Source organism: Bombus fervidus, chromosome 8 (genome assembly GCF_041682495.2).
Source record: "Bombus fervidus isolate BK054 chromosome 8, iyBomFerv1, whole genome shotgun sequence".
Taxonomy (NCBI): domain Eukaryota; kingdom Metazoa; phylum Arthropoda; class Insecta; order Hymenoptera; family Apidae; genus Bombus; species Bombus fervidus.
In genome coordinates, this window is record NC_091524.1 from 2,980,345 (window position 1) to 2,995,715 (window position 15,371).

At 32.4% G+C, this 15,371-nt stretch overlaps 4 protein-coding genes across 14 annotated transcripts; 2 read left to right on the plus strand and 2 right to left on the minus strand.

Moving 5' to 3' along the window:
• Positions 1–1,085: 1,085 nt before the first annotated feature.
• On the plus strand, positions 1,086–3,624 carry LOC139989980 (protein-L-isoaspartate(D-aspartate) O-methyltransferase). 2 transcript variants are annotated; one of them, XM_072008755.1, is made up of 6 exons: positions 1,086–1,209; positions 1,838–1,943; positions 2,040–2,179; positions 2,373–2,598; positions 2,918–3,003; positions 3,098–3,624. In XM_072008755.1, exons 2-6 carry the CDS (start codon positions 1,889–1,891, stop codon positions 3,284–3,286), a joined length of 696 nt encoding a protein of 231 aa, XP_071864856.1. In that variant the 5' UTR covers positions 1,086–1,209; positions 1,838–1,888; the 3' UTR covers positions 3,287–3,624. The 2 variants fall into 2 exon arrangements, with proteins under 2 accessions (XP_071864856.1, XP_071864857.1); XM_072008756.1 differs by having other exon boundaries at positions 1,125–1,213.
• A 228-nt stretch (positions 3,625–3,852) lies between these two features.
• Positions 3,853–11,147, plus strand: LOC139989973 (oxidative stress-induced growth inhibitor 1). 8 transcript variants are annotated; one of them, XM_072008742.1, is made up of 8 exons: positions 5,485–5,941; positions 6,016–6,194; positions 7,574–7,688; positions 8,163–8,650; positions 8,987–9,249; positions 9,341–9,633; positions 9,713–10,162; positions 10,260–10,895. In XM_072008742.1, exons 3-8 carry the CDS (start codon positions 7,628–7,630, stop codon positions 10,508–10,510), a joined length of 1,806 nt encoding a protein of 601 aa, XP_071864843.1. In that variant the 5' UTR covers positions 5,485–5,941; positions 6,016–6,194; positions 7,574–7,627; the 3' UTR covers positions 10,511–10,895. The 8 variants fall into 8 exon arrangements, with proteins under 8 accessions (XP_071864842.1, XP_071864849.1, XP_071864843.1 ...); XM_072008741.1 differs by lacking the exons at positions 5,485–5,941; positions 6,016–6,194 and adding an exon at positions 3,853–4,253; XM_072008748.1 differs by lacking the exons at positions 6,016–6,194; positions 10,260–10,895 and adding an exon at positions 10,945–11,147 and having other exon boundaries at positions 5,462–5,941.
• Positions 11,148–12,063: 916 nt separating this feature from the next.
• On the minus strand, positions 12,064–13,713 carry Syx16 (syntaxin 16). The gene is made up of 5 exons (XM_072008753.1): positions 13,581–13,713; positions 13,267–13,485; positions 12,923–13,130; positions 12,578–12,840; positions 12,064–12,483 (listed from the first exon to the last, which is right to left on the minus strand). Exons 1-5 carry the CDS (start codon positions 13,659–13,661, stop codon positions 12,274–12,276), a joined length of 981 nt encoding a protein of 326 aa, XP_071864854.1. The 5' UTR covers positions 13,662–13,713; the 3' UTR covers positions 12,064–12,273.
• Positions 13,648–15,345, minus strand: Bcn92 (LYR motif-containing protein bcn92). Of its 3 annotated transcripts, none has more exons than XM_072008762.1 (3): positions 15,120–15,345; positions 14,698–14,920; positions 13,648–13,764 (listed from the first exon to the last, which is right to left on the minus strand). In XM_072008762.1, exons 1-2 carry the CDS (start codon positions 15,203–15,205, stop codon positions 14,725–14,727), a joined length of 282 nt encoding a protein of 93 aa, XP_071864863.1. In that variant the 5' UTR covers positions 15,206–15,345; the 3' UTR covers positions 13,648–13,764; positions 14,698–14,724. The 3 variants fall into 3 exon arrangements, with proteins under 3 accessions (XP_071864863.1, XP_071864862.1, XP_071864861.1); XM_072008761.1 differs by having other exon boundaries at positions 13,679–13,798; XM_072008760.1 differs by lacking the exon at positions 13,648–13,764 and having other exon boundaries at positions 14,479–14,920.
• Between the last annotated feature and the right edge of the window lie 26 nt (positions 15,346–15,371).

Below are 15,371 nucleotides of genomic sequence, written 5' to 3' on the forward strand. Positions count from 1 at the left end.
CCTAGTTCCCTTATTCTATGTGTACTCGACAAACAATCACGTATTTGTCATAATCACTTTCCCCACTGTTCCTTTTTACTTTTCCATTCTTATTTTTCGCAAATTTAAATTCAATTCTTATAACAATATAAATTCTCATTATTCTTTTGTATATTAGTTCTTTGTTTTGCTATTAAATATGAACTTTAATAGTTGTTACAAGCTTACGAAAAATATTTTCAATTCTGCAAATAAAACCGTTTCACTATCGTCACCACAACATAATTAAACATTCCGATATGATTTACTGCTAGATCTATGCTACCGGCTCTTAACTCGGGATTAATTTATGATCTCCTACCAGTATCTTCAAGCGAAGGGTTTTAAATTAATTTATGTACTCCCATGTACATATCAATTTTTGGTGCATAATTCCACGCGAATTCGTCATGCGACAATACCATGATAATATCACAAATAACTATGTAAGTACTTATGTTATATATTGCAATTTTACAATGACAAGTAAAATTCCACTAATTAGAGCGATTATTTGATAAAATAAAAGAACCGTTCATGGTAAATTTCTTAATCCGAGCGTTGGCATTTTTTAATTACACGCCGCGAAGGCGTTCATCACAAAGGCTTCGATATAGTTCGCGATTCTTTATTCAATCGATGATCCGCGTTCTCCATCATACGTTGGAATCGAAGATGAATGTTTGCATGTTTCGTAAGAAATTTATTTAGCAGTTTAAATATTGGACATTCTTCTACTTTGCAGGAAATTTATTAGTTAGTTTAAATATTGAATATTTTAGAATTTTGTGGCAGGTTTGTTTATAAAATTAAATAGCACAAGTTGCTCAATCGCGTAAGACTAATTGGTTCGGATACTAAACATTCTTCGATACTTTTATGAAATTTATTTATTGCTTGAGAAATTCTTATTATTTTTTTCTTTCTATCGTTTTGCTTTTAGAATATCGAAAAAACAAATAGATCATTTTTGATAAAAATATTATATAGTTAGTTAAATATATACAACACATATTTAACATCAGCAATGACTGATAACTATCGTGCGATACTCGATTCGTAAAAGGATGAGTACTTGCGCGAAGAGACGCGACGTACGAAAGCGTGTACTTACATTAAATATGTATGTGGTTGTAACTATGCACACACTGATGCAATACGTCAGAACGTATCTGGCTAGATAACAGCGAAACAGGTACTTAACCTAACAAAACTTTCCTTTGTGTTCTATATACGCAAAATCGTTAAAATACCAAAAAAGACAAACGGAAATTCACATCATTTCTAAATAAATATTGTTAAATTATAGAAATGAATTTGCATTTAAAATAATAATTTTGTCTTTTCAAAAATATAAATGGCAATATTATACTGACAAATGCTGGCAATGTTAATTTTAATTAGTAAAAGAGATATTTTTTTAATAACATAATATATTCTTCTATCTCGTCTTTTACTATAGCTCTTTCTTCATACTTTCTTTGTCTTATATGCGCTAAGAGAAAAAATTTATTCGAATCTTGAGTTCTAAACTCCTTAACTTGTTCAACCTGTATTATAAAGATATCTTCTTAGCTACTCAAAGAAATATTGCAGACACTTTCAATTTGCTTAACATCTCAATTTCGAAAGAAACTTGGAAAAGTTTTATGAATATATACAAATTAAATATGACATTCATGATATGTTTTTATTTGTTATGTTACCTCACTTATGATATTATTACATAGATCACAGTATTTCATAAAACTTCTCTTGGATCAATTGTTACATATTACTTTTCTTTTACAACAACATTTCTTTTTGTTCTTCCTGAAAGATGCGCTGCCTCTTTCTGTATTCAACATTGTATTTATATATATCCTGAATCATGGCATGGTACTGCAGTGGAGCTACAAACCAAGAAATGGTAACTAAATTAAAAGGTAAAGTCTCTTTGTAATAACTTTAATAAATTGACACTGAGTACCGATATGACAATATGGTAATATACAGAACTTAATTATGAAATTGCATTTTAGAAGCAGGTATTTTAACAACGGACAGAGCAGAAGCAGCAATGCTTGCTGTAGATAGAGCACGCTATTATCATGAATCAAATCCATATCTTGATCAACCAAGGAAAATTGGTTACAATGTTACAATTAGTGCTCCCCATATGGTTAGTAAACTACTTTATATATATTTATTATTTAGGTTACGAACATATTATATAATAAACTATTGTTACACAAGTGATTAAAAAATATGTAATAACAAATTTGGATATAGTAACTAGCAAAATTATAGAAATTTAACTATTTTAAATTTAGAACTGTACCTACTTCTAGAGTAAAACAAACATTGTTTTTCAGCATGCATATGCCTTGTCCATTCTCTCCGACCAATTATTTGATGGAGCAAAAGCATTGGATGTTGGTTCAGGATCTGGTTACTTGTCAGCATGTATGGCATTTATGGTGGGTCCACGTGGTCATGTGGTTGGGATCGATCATATTCCAGAGCTAATAGAAATCTCTACGAAAAACGTAAGCGAAGATTGTCCTCATTTCATCAAGGAAGAACGCATTAAATTTGTAGGTAAGAAAATGCCAAGCTATAAACATGTTGTTGCAATTTCTATTCACGAATAGTTGGTGTCGGGAAAAAGGAAAAAGGAATTCCTTGTCAGTATCTGGTCTTTTTCCTACGACGTTTGAAAACTTCACATATTCAAGAATTTGAAAATAACGTAGATATGTTGAAGTAAAAAATAATCGTAATCCACCAACGTGGATTAGGTATGTACCTTGCCACGAAGAATCAAACAGGACTGTGTCCACCAACTGCGTGACTTTGACTGTGCATTATATAAAACATAGACCAAAGACTAACAACAGGTCATTGTAAATGCGCCTAGTGGGAGACGGCCGATTGGGATATGCCGCTGAAGCCCCTTACAACGCGATTCATGTTGGAGCGGCAGCGGAAACTTTACCACAACAGGTACCGCAATATACTTAAAGATATAAATATATGTATATATCATTATATATTCTTGTAACAAATTATTAAGATTGAAGATTGTCCTGCATTTCAGTTGATAGATCAACTAACTCCTGGTGGACGGCTAGTTTGTCCGGTCGTTGCCATAGAAGGTCTTCAGAGGTTTCAAGATCTGGTACAAGTAGATAAGAACATTGATGGTACGATCACAAAAAAAAAGCTAATGCAAGTCTCCTATATTCCTCTTACCGATCCTGCTACTCAATTATCAAACGATTATTAATACAATATATTCAAACACTTAGAAGTTATATAAGCAACTTTCAGTGTCGAAATACAAGATTATCATTGACTAAGATGATGATTATGTCGTGATAACAATGATTTTCTTAATGAATGTTAACTTGAACGAATATATTTCTTTTTTTCCTCTCGCGTTATTTAATATTCTTGAGATAAAGGTTCTTTTTACTGACACGTGTAATGATAAAATATATTTTCCATGTATGAACTAGCTCAACGGAGTGTTCGCTTAACAATGTACCACTGGTATTGTTATAATAACTAAGCACATGATTAATGATATACATTTAAGTAAAATTGATGAAATTCGTTTGAATATTCTGAATTATTTTTCACTGTTCACATATTTAAAAAAAATAACAAATGTATGTATTTAATGGATTATTTATAGATATAAGTTTTTAGTCTTTGGATTAGCTTAATTTAATTACATAAATAGAGTAATGTAGACAGACTGCTTGAAATTTGGTTTTGAAATTGCCGCCATAGTAGCATAGTGATATTTGTCGGTCCTGTGTATAAAAGCTAACCTAAAAAAAGGAAATCAATGCAACGATGAGGTGTGTCATCAACGCAAATAGATTAGTTTTTTGCATAAACTGAAATTATTGGAAATTATTGGTGGTTTTACGTTGGGAAGAAGATTATCGATTCTATAAAGGATTTCGTGATTCAACAAAGAATACTTGTTAAATTATGAAGTAACAGAGAACATTAAATGAAAAAATAGCAAACAATTTCGAACGTTAATTTTCACGTCAACCAAACGAAAACAGTTTGAATATGATACTTGAGACGGTTAGGATTTGCAATAAGGAGCAGAAAATAATCGTTGGTCGTGGATGTGTTCAAAACGTCGATCAACAAAATTTCTACGCGATGTGTCGAACTAAAATTTGCAATCCAGATTAAATAGAATGCTGCAATTACACATAGAGCGGAAACAGGTAATTAAAGCCGTAATTTACTTTTTTATAGCTGTTTCACCGTTGACATTGATAATCTAATAGCTATTATAGTTAAAAGAAACAAATTATTATAAACCAATCATAAATTTTTATTTCGTGTATTTTATCCTGTTTCTTTCTAATCAATAGTTGTAAGTTTTTTTTAGATATAAATATGATCAAATATGGAACATGATATAAATTAATATAAATATTGATTTAATATCAAATAAATATACATTCTCTATTCTATTTATCGTAATTTCAAGTCAATATTTGATTCGAATTACTAGTAATTCCAGTCGAAGCTGCAAATTTTCTTATCATCACAAAATTGAATAAAAGATCCTTATTATGACTAGAATTAGAATATAATTTAAATTTAAAGTTATCAATCAAAGTTGATGAAGCGTAGTTTAACCATGAGTCTAGTTTCTCGTTCATTGTCAATATCATTTTTCGTTGAATAAATACTTAAGTAATATATGCATACATGAAGAGAATCTGCAGGTTAATTATGTAAGAACATATAGATCTATCTAATATAAAATATTTATATTGATATCATTGTATTTTCACATATCATTATCTGTTATTATCATCCAAGGCAGTTTTCTTTATTAGAACGTACACAGTAACGTAATTGTGATGGTGAATGAATATATATATATATATACACACACACACTTTAATATTTACCGAAGTAGTGAAAGGAGTAACCGGTTTTTAAGTAGATAGCGGATTACACAAAAAAGATATAAAAAGTAAAATGATTTGTCATGCAACCTTCAACCGGTTTTGCTTCGATTGCCAACTGTAAAAAGTACATTCGTTAATTTTGTAAGTCCTGCTTGGAATGATCATAAATACTAATATTTCAGAATAAGCGAAATGGTATTTTAAATTGTATATATATATATATATATATATATATATATATATATATATATATACGTTCATACATATAAATGAATATTGATATAAAGTTGGTATACACCAAACGTACATTTTTAAAACATTCATGAACGTTTAACATTAAACAATACTTGTGAGAAAAAATGTATTCGCGAGTATTTATCATCAACCCGCAGTCTGTCTTCAAATCGATATCGACCGCTACTGACAGCGAATTTTCTTTTCATGTATGTACATATGTACACACATTATGTTAGCAAATGTTAGCGAATACCCATAAATACGTTATGTAGGTACGCGGCCGACGGATGCCCGACTTGACAAGCATCTACGTATACATACATATATCGAAAATCGATTCTGCCAAGGCAAAGAAATGTGTAATATGATTTAATAGATCAAAAGTGTAACATGATTTAAATAAATTAAAAAAATGCGTCAAAATAAAAATGCTCGTCATCTGATAAGATTTAAAGTAACGATGAAAATACAGAAATATATTTTCTTTTTCTTGAAATATTATGATAGGAACCATTCGATCGCAATGATTAATGATAGTCATATGTATCACTGTTAAAAAGATAGAAAAGAAAGACAAAAAATAGAAGATATGTACATAAAAATATGACACAATGTGTCGCAATCTTTTAGTAGATATTCGTTCGATATGAAAAGAAACGCGCGTCCGATTCACGGTTCAGTATAACGTCGACCGTTTCTCTGATAGGAGTTGATTGTAATACGATTTCGTGTGTGAGCCACGCCGAAATTTGGTTTGTTTTACACTATCACTTACTACGTATACAATTATATATTTATATTAATTTTTTCTTCCCTTTCCTCTTAGTCTTTCTTTTTCTTTTCTATCTTCCTCCTTGCCCCCTCTAATCCCTCTACTATATCTCTTGCCTCTGTTAAGTTATTACGATTTTTGAGTCAGCAATATAATAGGAGAGTGTTCCAATATCAAAAGTATAGTGACAAGTAGTGGTAATGATTATATTTTATATATACACGAACCGTGAGGTAATCGAATTATAATGATATTACATTATAGTTTTAATCACGCGTTGTGTTCAACGATAAATTTATTGGAACCAGTGCTCATGACTTTACAGGGATTTATTGTCAGTTGAAAGAACACTATATCAAAGCGAAAGCAAATTCTTCGAATAGCGAGAGCAAGTTTTTTTTAGTTGATTACTGAATGAACAGGAAACTAGTTCTATACGATGATTCATCATTTTCCATAGGTCTGCAAAGAATCGAGCCGCTTAATAAAACAGTTATATCTTTCAATGACTATGTTGAATCGTAAAACACATTAACTCGAAACGAGGTTATCCAAACTTAATTTAAACTTAACTTAAACTGACTAGACATAGTATAAGCATTCCTATCTGAGTATTTCTATTTCAATATCGATCGTGACCCTGTACACTCTTCTTGATATCGACCTTCTTTGAATGCCCGATGTATTCCAAACCGGTTGCTTAGAAGGAAGCGGATAAGTTCGTTGAACATATTATACTTTTTAACGTAAATGTATCGATGCAGATATTTAACCACCTAATCGAAACAGATTGCTTCAATATCATTATGAAAGAATTAGATCGATCATGTTTAAAATTTTGCGCGCAATTTTTGCCGCCATGTGATTACATAAGCGCGGGACAACTTTAACATTTGAAGGAAGAGAATATCTATTAGGAAAAATATGTAACAAATAATCGTAAGTAAAGCGAGAAAGTACAATTTCTTTCTAAAATTTCGATAAATTGATTGATATACCGATCGAAATATATACACGTACTTATATACACGTGTGAATATAACAAGATTATCGATAATATCTTACTGTAACGAAGCGTAATGGTAAATAAGTTCGATAAATTTTCAAGACTACATTAGTTCTTGCATGGAAAGTTCCATAATTGTTGAAGATAACGTGTTACGTAAGTACGTATTATTTATCTAAATGATGTCAAACAGAAAAATAAAGTAATTTCTCTTGATTGATATAAATTTCTAAATGACCGACCGCTTGATTTTAAATTGTATAGCTGTCCGGATGGTCGTAATCGAACGATGAGTTGTGCGATTCTCATAAAGTATACAGGTTTCCGCGTTTTGAATCATAGATATGAAATTGCACCGTTTTGCGTCTTATCATATACCGTGACAGTCGCGATTATGTATATCTACGATATACGTATCATTGCACAGTTGTATATCGTTCTCTTGAAATGTCTCTACTTCTTACGATATTGATACTTATTTTCTCCTTTTTATTCTAGTCCGCATTTTCTTTATTTTTTCTTTTTTTATCGTTTACACGCATTTCATTTCATTTACAAACATTGAGCGATCTTGACGATTTGCTTCTTGGTATTTGTTTGTTACAGCTCTTGAATTGGAACGATTGACCGAATAAACGAGAATAACAAATCGGTACAACGATGCAAAATTGTTGTGATGATGGCGATAACGACGTCATCTATAAGGATGTGGTCATTATAGGTACGATTCGCTTGCCAGTACAAAATTTGTATCCACTAGGTAACATATATACCTGTACTAGAATCCAAAAGATTCGTAAATTTGCCTCGTGTCGCGCCTGCGCAGCGATACGTTTCCTTTAAAACTCTCCCCTTTAACTTATAAGACCTTCTTTGAAATTCTAAAAAATAGAAGAGTCTCTATAAGCCATACCGACCGATCGAATCTTTTGGTCTCTAGCGTAATTAAGTTCGATACGATCGTATTCTCGTTGATCGATTTCGTGATTAGGAAATTCCGTATATGGTCAATATATTAGGTGAAGTGTTACGATCGTACAGATCGTAGCACACGATTTCAGGTGGAAACACACGGTAACGGCCGTTTCTCGCGTAATAATACGCGCTGAAGTATCGCGAAAAAGCACTGCGAAAGGATAAAAGAATCGGTATTGTCTGTATTCTATACACAGGGTGGTGTGTATGTTTTGTTCAGGAAACGGGCCTAGTGGAATATGCCTTTCTTTCATGCTTGCTGGAAATTGGCCTTACTATACCGGTGAACCACATCCTGCGGATGAAATGCTCACAGCCAGATTACACTCGAGCACGAGGTCCGGAAATGATGAGGAGGAATGTTGCGATAAGACGAATCAAGAACAACAACAATTAGGGAATGAATCGAGATGCCATCGATGGCACGAGAGTGAGAATACCAAGTTGAGAAAATGCCAGGGAAACAGCGGAGGAAGGGGCTTGGCGAGCAGTACACGTTGCAAATTGGAATGCCTTTCTTCCGGACTGGAAGGTAGAGTCGGTGGTCGACCTTTGGCCCTTCTTATGGACCAACTTCAACATCCCTGTGTCGATGCTGGCCTTGATGTGCCGTCTCTACTTACCTGGAAATCAGTCGAGCAACATCCTGAGCATAAAGTGATCGATCACATTGTGCTCGGTAAAGGTCAACCTGGTGGTTCATGGCAGGTAACGAACGTGGAACATGTTTTTAAACCTGTTAAACATGTTAGTTAAACAGCGTACCGCGGTGATGAAAAAGAAAGGTGACGATACACCCCGATGTTGGCAATACCGCCGGTAAAGAAACGATCAACGATGTTGTTGATCTGTTCTCGGTTTCTTTGTTCCCTTGCTACATGTTTCCTTAGGTTCGGCAGACACAAACCTTCCACCTAACCAATTTATTCGAATCGATAGAGTTTATGAATACGTCACGAATATCGTTTGGCGAGGACGTTTATCATTACACAAGTTAAACGTTTCAAGGTTCAATTTAGAATTGATGAATTAATTGTGTGTTAGTCGATGGATCCAAACGTGTTGACCATCAGCTTGAACCGATGGATGTCGTTGCCCGATTTAGACATAAGACAATGGGAGATGTTGGTCGAGTCCGAAGAACTTCAAAAAGCAAATTCGACAGAGGGTAAATCGTCGTGCATGTACTATGCCTTTCAAGAGAAACCGAGTGCATGTAAAACGGCTAGCAGAATTTCTGTTGGTACAGTGGCTGCCTATTACAAAGATTACGTACGGAGAAAGAGGTTGGAGCAGTACTTTCGATGGTTGGTTCGCACAGTAATTTATTGTAACTGCAATGCTCGCAAGTTGTGTCGTATCTTGGAACCGCTAATCACATAGACGCTTGCTTTTTAGCGAGACTGTAGTTACTTCAGTGAGACCGTGCTGCGATTCTCGTCATCATCATCATCAACAGCAACAACAACAACAACAACAAGATCATTACGGATGGATAGTCGATGGTTTCGATAAACAAACCGGGAAACTGTTTCGCTATCGCTGCAAAAGAGTCGTTCTTGCCACAGGCACGACCGATTTATCAAATCAATTGGGTATAGCTGGTGAAGATTCTCAATTTGATTGGGTAACGCACGATCTAAATAAGCTGGAATCAAGATTGGATCATTTGATTAGTCATCAGCAACATGGTACGCGAAATGCTTCTTTCCGTTTCTCTCGAAACAGCTTAAGTTTTGCTAAAATTACTTGAAATTAGATTATGGAAAGACTCGATGGTCGATTTAATTTTAGCAAACGAAGTAGAGGAACGACGACAATCAATTGATCCGGTATTGGTAATCGGTTCCGGACTAAGTGCTGCAGATGCGATCATGGCCGTTCGTTTTCATGGCATTCCCGTCTTGCATGCATTTCGTGACTCGTCCAACGAATGGAATAAATCAAACGACGAGAAAATACGCACTATCTATGATAGATTGCAAGGTCTACCCAGCTCGATGTATCCCGAATATCACAAGGTATACGAGATGATGGCTGATGGTGGTACTAATTATCCTCTATATAAAGCATTACCGGGGTACACGTTGCTCGGACTTACTGCAAGTGATACTGATTTCATCGATGGTGCCGGATTCGAAAAACATCCGATGGTTACGCTTGTCGACCCAGACGGATGCGCACACGCTTTTCGTGTCTCTGCCGTAGCCATTCTTATCGGTATGTATCAACTCCGTACAAACCAAAACCAAATCATACTTTCGTTTCGCTTTCGCTTGATAAAGATTTTCAGCTAAGAAAATTCGTTCGTTCACAGGTTACAAGCCTGATTTGTCCTATCTCAAAGCTGACGGTATCGGGCTTGGTAAATATTTTGAGAAGCCCATAGATGGTAAATCGAATCCTATCGAGGTTGACGATTTTACTTATGAAGTAATCAAAGCCCCGAGATCTGGACTTTACGCTTTAGGTCCTTTAGTCGGTGATAATTTCGTACGTTACATACTCGGTGGAGCGTTTGCAATTTTAGTTCACATTCTAAATACCTCGTCTCCGTCTTTTACTTGAGCAATGTGTAATCGCACAAGCCTTTTAACTCATGTTCGATCGATTCTGAGTCTCCGCAGAATCGTAAACAAACAGCACGCGTTTTTTATTCGTATATTCTGTACTATACTTATACAGGGACATTTTTCTCTATTCAGCTGATGTACCTTTCTACCACCGTGTATGAAAACAAAGTAAACGTAAACTCTTTTACGTGTAAATGATATCCAAATTGTTTATCACTTGATGCAAATTTGTCCCTTAGTTTTTCAAAATGCGTGCGAACTTTTAACAAAATCTACACGAAACTGCTTATACAAGTATATTAAGGTTTTTATCATGAATCTTGACCAAGGAAAACAAATCCGATCATACAGATGATACAATAAAATTCATACGACTTTAACATCAGCATTTAGTGCATTCCATTTATTAGAATAAACTTTTTATTACAGAATTGCAGTATTGCGAATCACATATTGAACGTTAAGCTACTTCTTCATAGGTAGGTATTATTCCATAGGGTGAATTTTCTTCAACTTAATAAATGTTAGAAGAAAGCGTATTTTACGAATTTCTACTATTCCTTGGTTAACGAGTCGTTTCTAATTTGTATAACGTAAGATTTTTGTAAAACTGAATAAATAATTATACCACACTCGGAGTTTATGTAACACATGTTTGCATACATTCACGAGTACGCACATACCGTGTGAAACAAACGAAGAATATGCAGATACTATAATTTATATGTATAATTATCTTTATAAGTATACAAATACGTGCAAGCAAGAAAATTATTCAAACTCTCGTAACAGTAATATTTTTTTAAAAATTCAATCTATATATGTAGATAGATATACATAGATATATAAACGATATAGATATAAAATATATGTACCGCTCAGACTGTGATAAAAAAAAAGTGCAATATTCGAGGAAAATTTATTTAGTGTTCATAAGAATGAAAATTCAATATTGTTAACTAATGTTATTATTTATCTTAATGTCTATTAAACTATATCAAAAAATATTTATTTATGATATTTAAGTCAATGTTGAATTATATAATAATCATAGCATACATTCGATAAAATATTAATTTATTTTAAAATATGGAAACAACTGCAAAAACAAATGCAATACACTACACACACAAGAGTAAGTTCACCTTTCATATTTCTTCTTCTCTTGTATACTATGCTACATCTGGCCAGACTAGACTACTAAAATAGTGAATCAGCCAAAAGGCGACAATCTGCCGATCGACATTTATCATACCTTTTTACAGTTCATTTTATTTGTGAACACATTTGATTTCCGTTTGTTTCAGCTACTCTTTGTTTTATTAAAAATTTACAGCTGTAATCTCAACGTAAATATATGTCACAGTTAATTTAAATTCATAATACAATTAAAAATTATGGTTATTAATATTTACATTTATATTATATATAAGTCTTAAAACCCCCGTCACATGTAATGATATACACAATAAACAATACGGAATAAATAACCGGAAATTAGTCAACACTATGGAATGATTTTGAGCATGAAATGAAAAGAATAATTGATACGGACACAAAAATAAAATATGTATCTGCTTAATTATATTCCACATTATTTTCCTGTTTACGTTGTATCAGAAATTTCCCAGAGTATTTTATCGAAAAATATTTTTTGCCCAAATTATACATTATGTAAGCATGTTTTTCATTTCTTACAAAAATAATTAATAACAAATTATATACTAAAATGCAATCATGCAAATTGAAATAGAAATTTCATGTTTTAAATACGACAAAAAGAAAACTGACTAGAATAATGGCGCCTGCAAGCACGACTATACAATACAATTTTTTATTGGCTCTTTGATAAGAGTCTGCCTTTCTCAGTTGTTTGTAACCCTCCTGTACTTGTACCTGTGTCTGTTCAATATTATAATCGATCCTATCCAAAATGGTACCTTGATCCTGCACCATACTTGCTAAATCCTATTCAAAAACAATTTTTTATTTATTATTTTATACAGTAATTTTAATATTGCTCATAAACTCATCCAATGTGTCAATCTTCAGAACCTCTTACTTTGAATATATGCCTGAGATCTGCTATACTTTGAACTATGTTGCCAATCTGTTCTTCTCTTTCTATGGCTAATTTCATTCTATCTTCAGGATCCTCCAATTGTAAAAGTACAGAATCTTGTTGTTGTTGTTCTCTATTATCCCAAGAATCTGAATTTGTTTCGTTTGACTCCATTAACCATGTGTCTGCTGCAGCATTATTTAAAAATATTGACTGATCTTCTGTAAAAAATTGGTTACTCCTCTCTTCTCTTGACTTTACCTCTAAAATAATTAAGCAAAGTCAAACATTTTTTTCTTCATGTATCCAGCCTACAGGAAAATCAGACATGTCTATAAATCATACGTGTTAAATAGTGATTCTGAGCTGATCTGTATCGAAGACCCAGCTCTTGTAAAGCTGTTGAAAGTGCCATTACCGCGCTTATGGCTAATTGACGTTCCACAGATCCAGTAGCATGCCTTGCTGCAGTTTTTATTGTTTGTACTTGATGATAACCACTAGAAAATGCACGTCCTATTTCTCGTGTCAGTTGTTCCATTTGTCTCTCTTCCTGTAGACATGTTTTTAACGATTTGCTCTCTAATAATTAAGTAATCAAAATAAATCAGAAGGATTGTTTAATCTTCTGGCAAAAATATATGAATACTTTAGTTTTAGCATAACAATCATTGTGGTTAATGACAAACCTGTGATGTATCGTCTAATGTCGGCCTAGTTAATTGTTTAGCATGTAACTCTACTAAACTGTCTATTTTGACACGCAATCTACTTAAAATGTATTGGGTCTCCTCCAAGGCATCTGTCCATACAGGTGGTGCGTTACTTTCCAAATTAACATTTTTTAATTCGACGTTGTCCGAGGTACCAGAATCCGAAGCCACTAGTGCCATTCGGTCAGACAAATTCTAAAATGTTGTATCCCATTATTTAACCTTTAAATTTCCCGTGAAAAGATTAATGTCGCCGATTTTTCGTAAATTACAGGTTATGTATATCATACTTGTTCGGCATATATGTGTTTGCTTTGTAAAGCATTATTTCGCATTAAAATGAATGGTTCTGTTAAGTTTCGCATGGCCATTTTGATCAAATTCTTTATTAATTCGCTAAATGATTTATAACAGTTCGCTACTTGTCACACTCCTTTTTACGTAGAGCAACTCTACCTTGTCAATATGCTCCATCTGTCATCACGAAACAATTGAAATAGTTGATCAACTAAAATTATTAAACAAGTCTTCAGTATATATTTTGCTAAAACCTTCATTTCAGTCCTCATAAGTTAAAAAATACTGCTTAGCTGCCGAAAAATTTGCATTTTTTAATTTTGCCACCTGTCGATTTGATATAATTAAATATGTAATACATATATATGTATTATATACTTCAATCGTAAATATCTTAAGATTAAATGATGGGAACGGTATAATTATAAAGATCGTCGAATTCGTTTTTCACTTTCTACAAAGGTATCAGATAATAAATATAGAGCCCTATTTAAAAAAAATACTGATGGCCTCAAAATCCCGTAAAAAAAACAATCATGAGCAAAAGCTGATACATGTGATCCTTCAAATAATGTAATCTTATCCTAAGAAATTTTTTCGTACAACATACAACAATAAATAAGATATTTATGTATATAATACCCTGTATATAACATATACATATATCACATATTTGCTCGAAAATTTGAATAATAAAAAGATTCGTGCAAAATATTATCCGGTATACCATACGCGTGCCTATTCAGTTATAAAAAAATTGGTCTATTCATGCAACATTCTTCTAAATTAACTTACTTATTATTAAAATTTGAAAATTTAACATGGTTTTGTGTATGTTTTCGTTATGAGTAGTTACTTGTAATTATTTATCATTGATTACATAAAAAAACATTTTGTGATATCAATAATACATATTTTTTATTAAATTATCTTAGTAGAATGTTTTGGACAGACTGTCCATTACATACAGTTTAATACACTTGTAACATTGATGCATAAATCTTAAATGTATGTAACTAACTGTAATTACATTAATTTAATTTTTAATCATTCAAATTTTAAAACTTTGTTGCTCCTCCTATTTACTAGGAATATACTTACATACACTACCTTAATACAAATTTTATACTTTTCTTGTTAATTCAAATTAGCTTTATTTTCAATAGTTTCAATAATTAATGGCCTAGTACTATAAAGATTTCCAATTGTTACTTGTCTCTTAATAATTTGAAGGCTTTCCAATCCTCTATTATAACATTTATTGATCTCCTCTTTATCCTGTATAGTCTTGTTCTGTTTAAACTCATGTCGAATTTTACGTAAAGCATACAACCTATAATAAATATAAGATTAGATTCTTACAAAATAAATAAGGATATAATTTATAACTTAAACGTTAATAACATTTGTGAAAATAATATCTTTTATTCTGTTGTTAACAATTTTTTAAAATAATTGAAGTTTGATTAATTTTGGTATGTCCAATTGCAAAATTATAATCAATAACGATTAACTTAATAATTTTTACTTGCCGATAATTGTATGAATTCCACTTTTTGCTTTCTCGAATTAAATTTCGATAAAGACTCAAAATAACCTTCCGACTACTAGCCATCATTTACGATACATCATAGATCAAATACATCATAGATAGATATCTCATGTGTATAGTAGTATATATATGTATTCTAATCCTGGATACCTCAAATTAAAACGCATTGTACTTCACACATAGATTCCTCATCTTACTTTAAATTTGTTTTTACTATTTACTCATTATTACA

Coding starts and splice junctions, on each gene's coding strand:
- LOC139989980 (XM_072008755.1), top strand. CDS start 1,889: ATGGCATGGTACTGCAGTGGAGCTACAAACCAAGAAATGGTAACTAAA. Junction 2,180..2,372: donor CAATTAGTGCTCCCCATATG/GTTAGTAAACTA, acceptor ATTGTTTTTCAG/CATGCATATGCCTTGTCCAT. Junction 2,599..2,917: donor AGAACGCATTAAATTTGTAG/GTAAGAAAATGC, acceptor AAATGCGCCTAG/TGGGAGACGGCCGATTGGGA.
- Syx16 (XM_072008753.1), bottom strand. CDS start 13,661: ATGGCCATGCGAAACTTAACAGAACCATTCATTTTAATGCGAAATAAT. Junction 12,841..12,922: donor TCAGAATCACTATTTAACAC/GTATGATTTATA, acceptor TAATTATTTTAG/AGGTAAAGTCAAGAGAAGAG. Junction 12,484..12,577: donor ATCTCAGGCATATATTCAAA/GTAAGAGGTTCT, acceptor GTTTTTGAATAG/GATTTAGCAAGTATGGTGCA.
- LOC139989973 (XM_072008741.1), top strand. CDS start 7,628: ATGCAAAATTGTTGTGATGATGGCGATAACGACGTCATCTATAAGGAT. Junction 8,651..8,986: donor AACCTGGTGGTTCATGGCAG/GTAACGAACGTG, acceptor ATTGTGTGTTAG/TCGATGGATCCAAACGTGTT. Junction 9,250..9,340: donor TTGGAGCAGTACTTTCGATG/GTTGGTTCGCAC, acceptor CTTGCTTTTTAG/CGAGACTGTAGTTACTTCAG.
- Bcn92 (XM_072008762.1), bottom strand. CDS start 15,205: ATGATGGCTAGTAGTCGGAAGGTTATTTTGAGTCTTTATCGAAATTTA. Junction 14,921..15,119: donor TGGAATTCATACAATTATCG/GCAAGTAAAAAT, acceptor TATTTATTATAG/GTTGTATGCTTTACGTAAAA.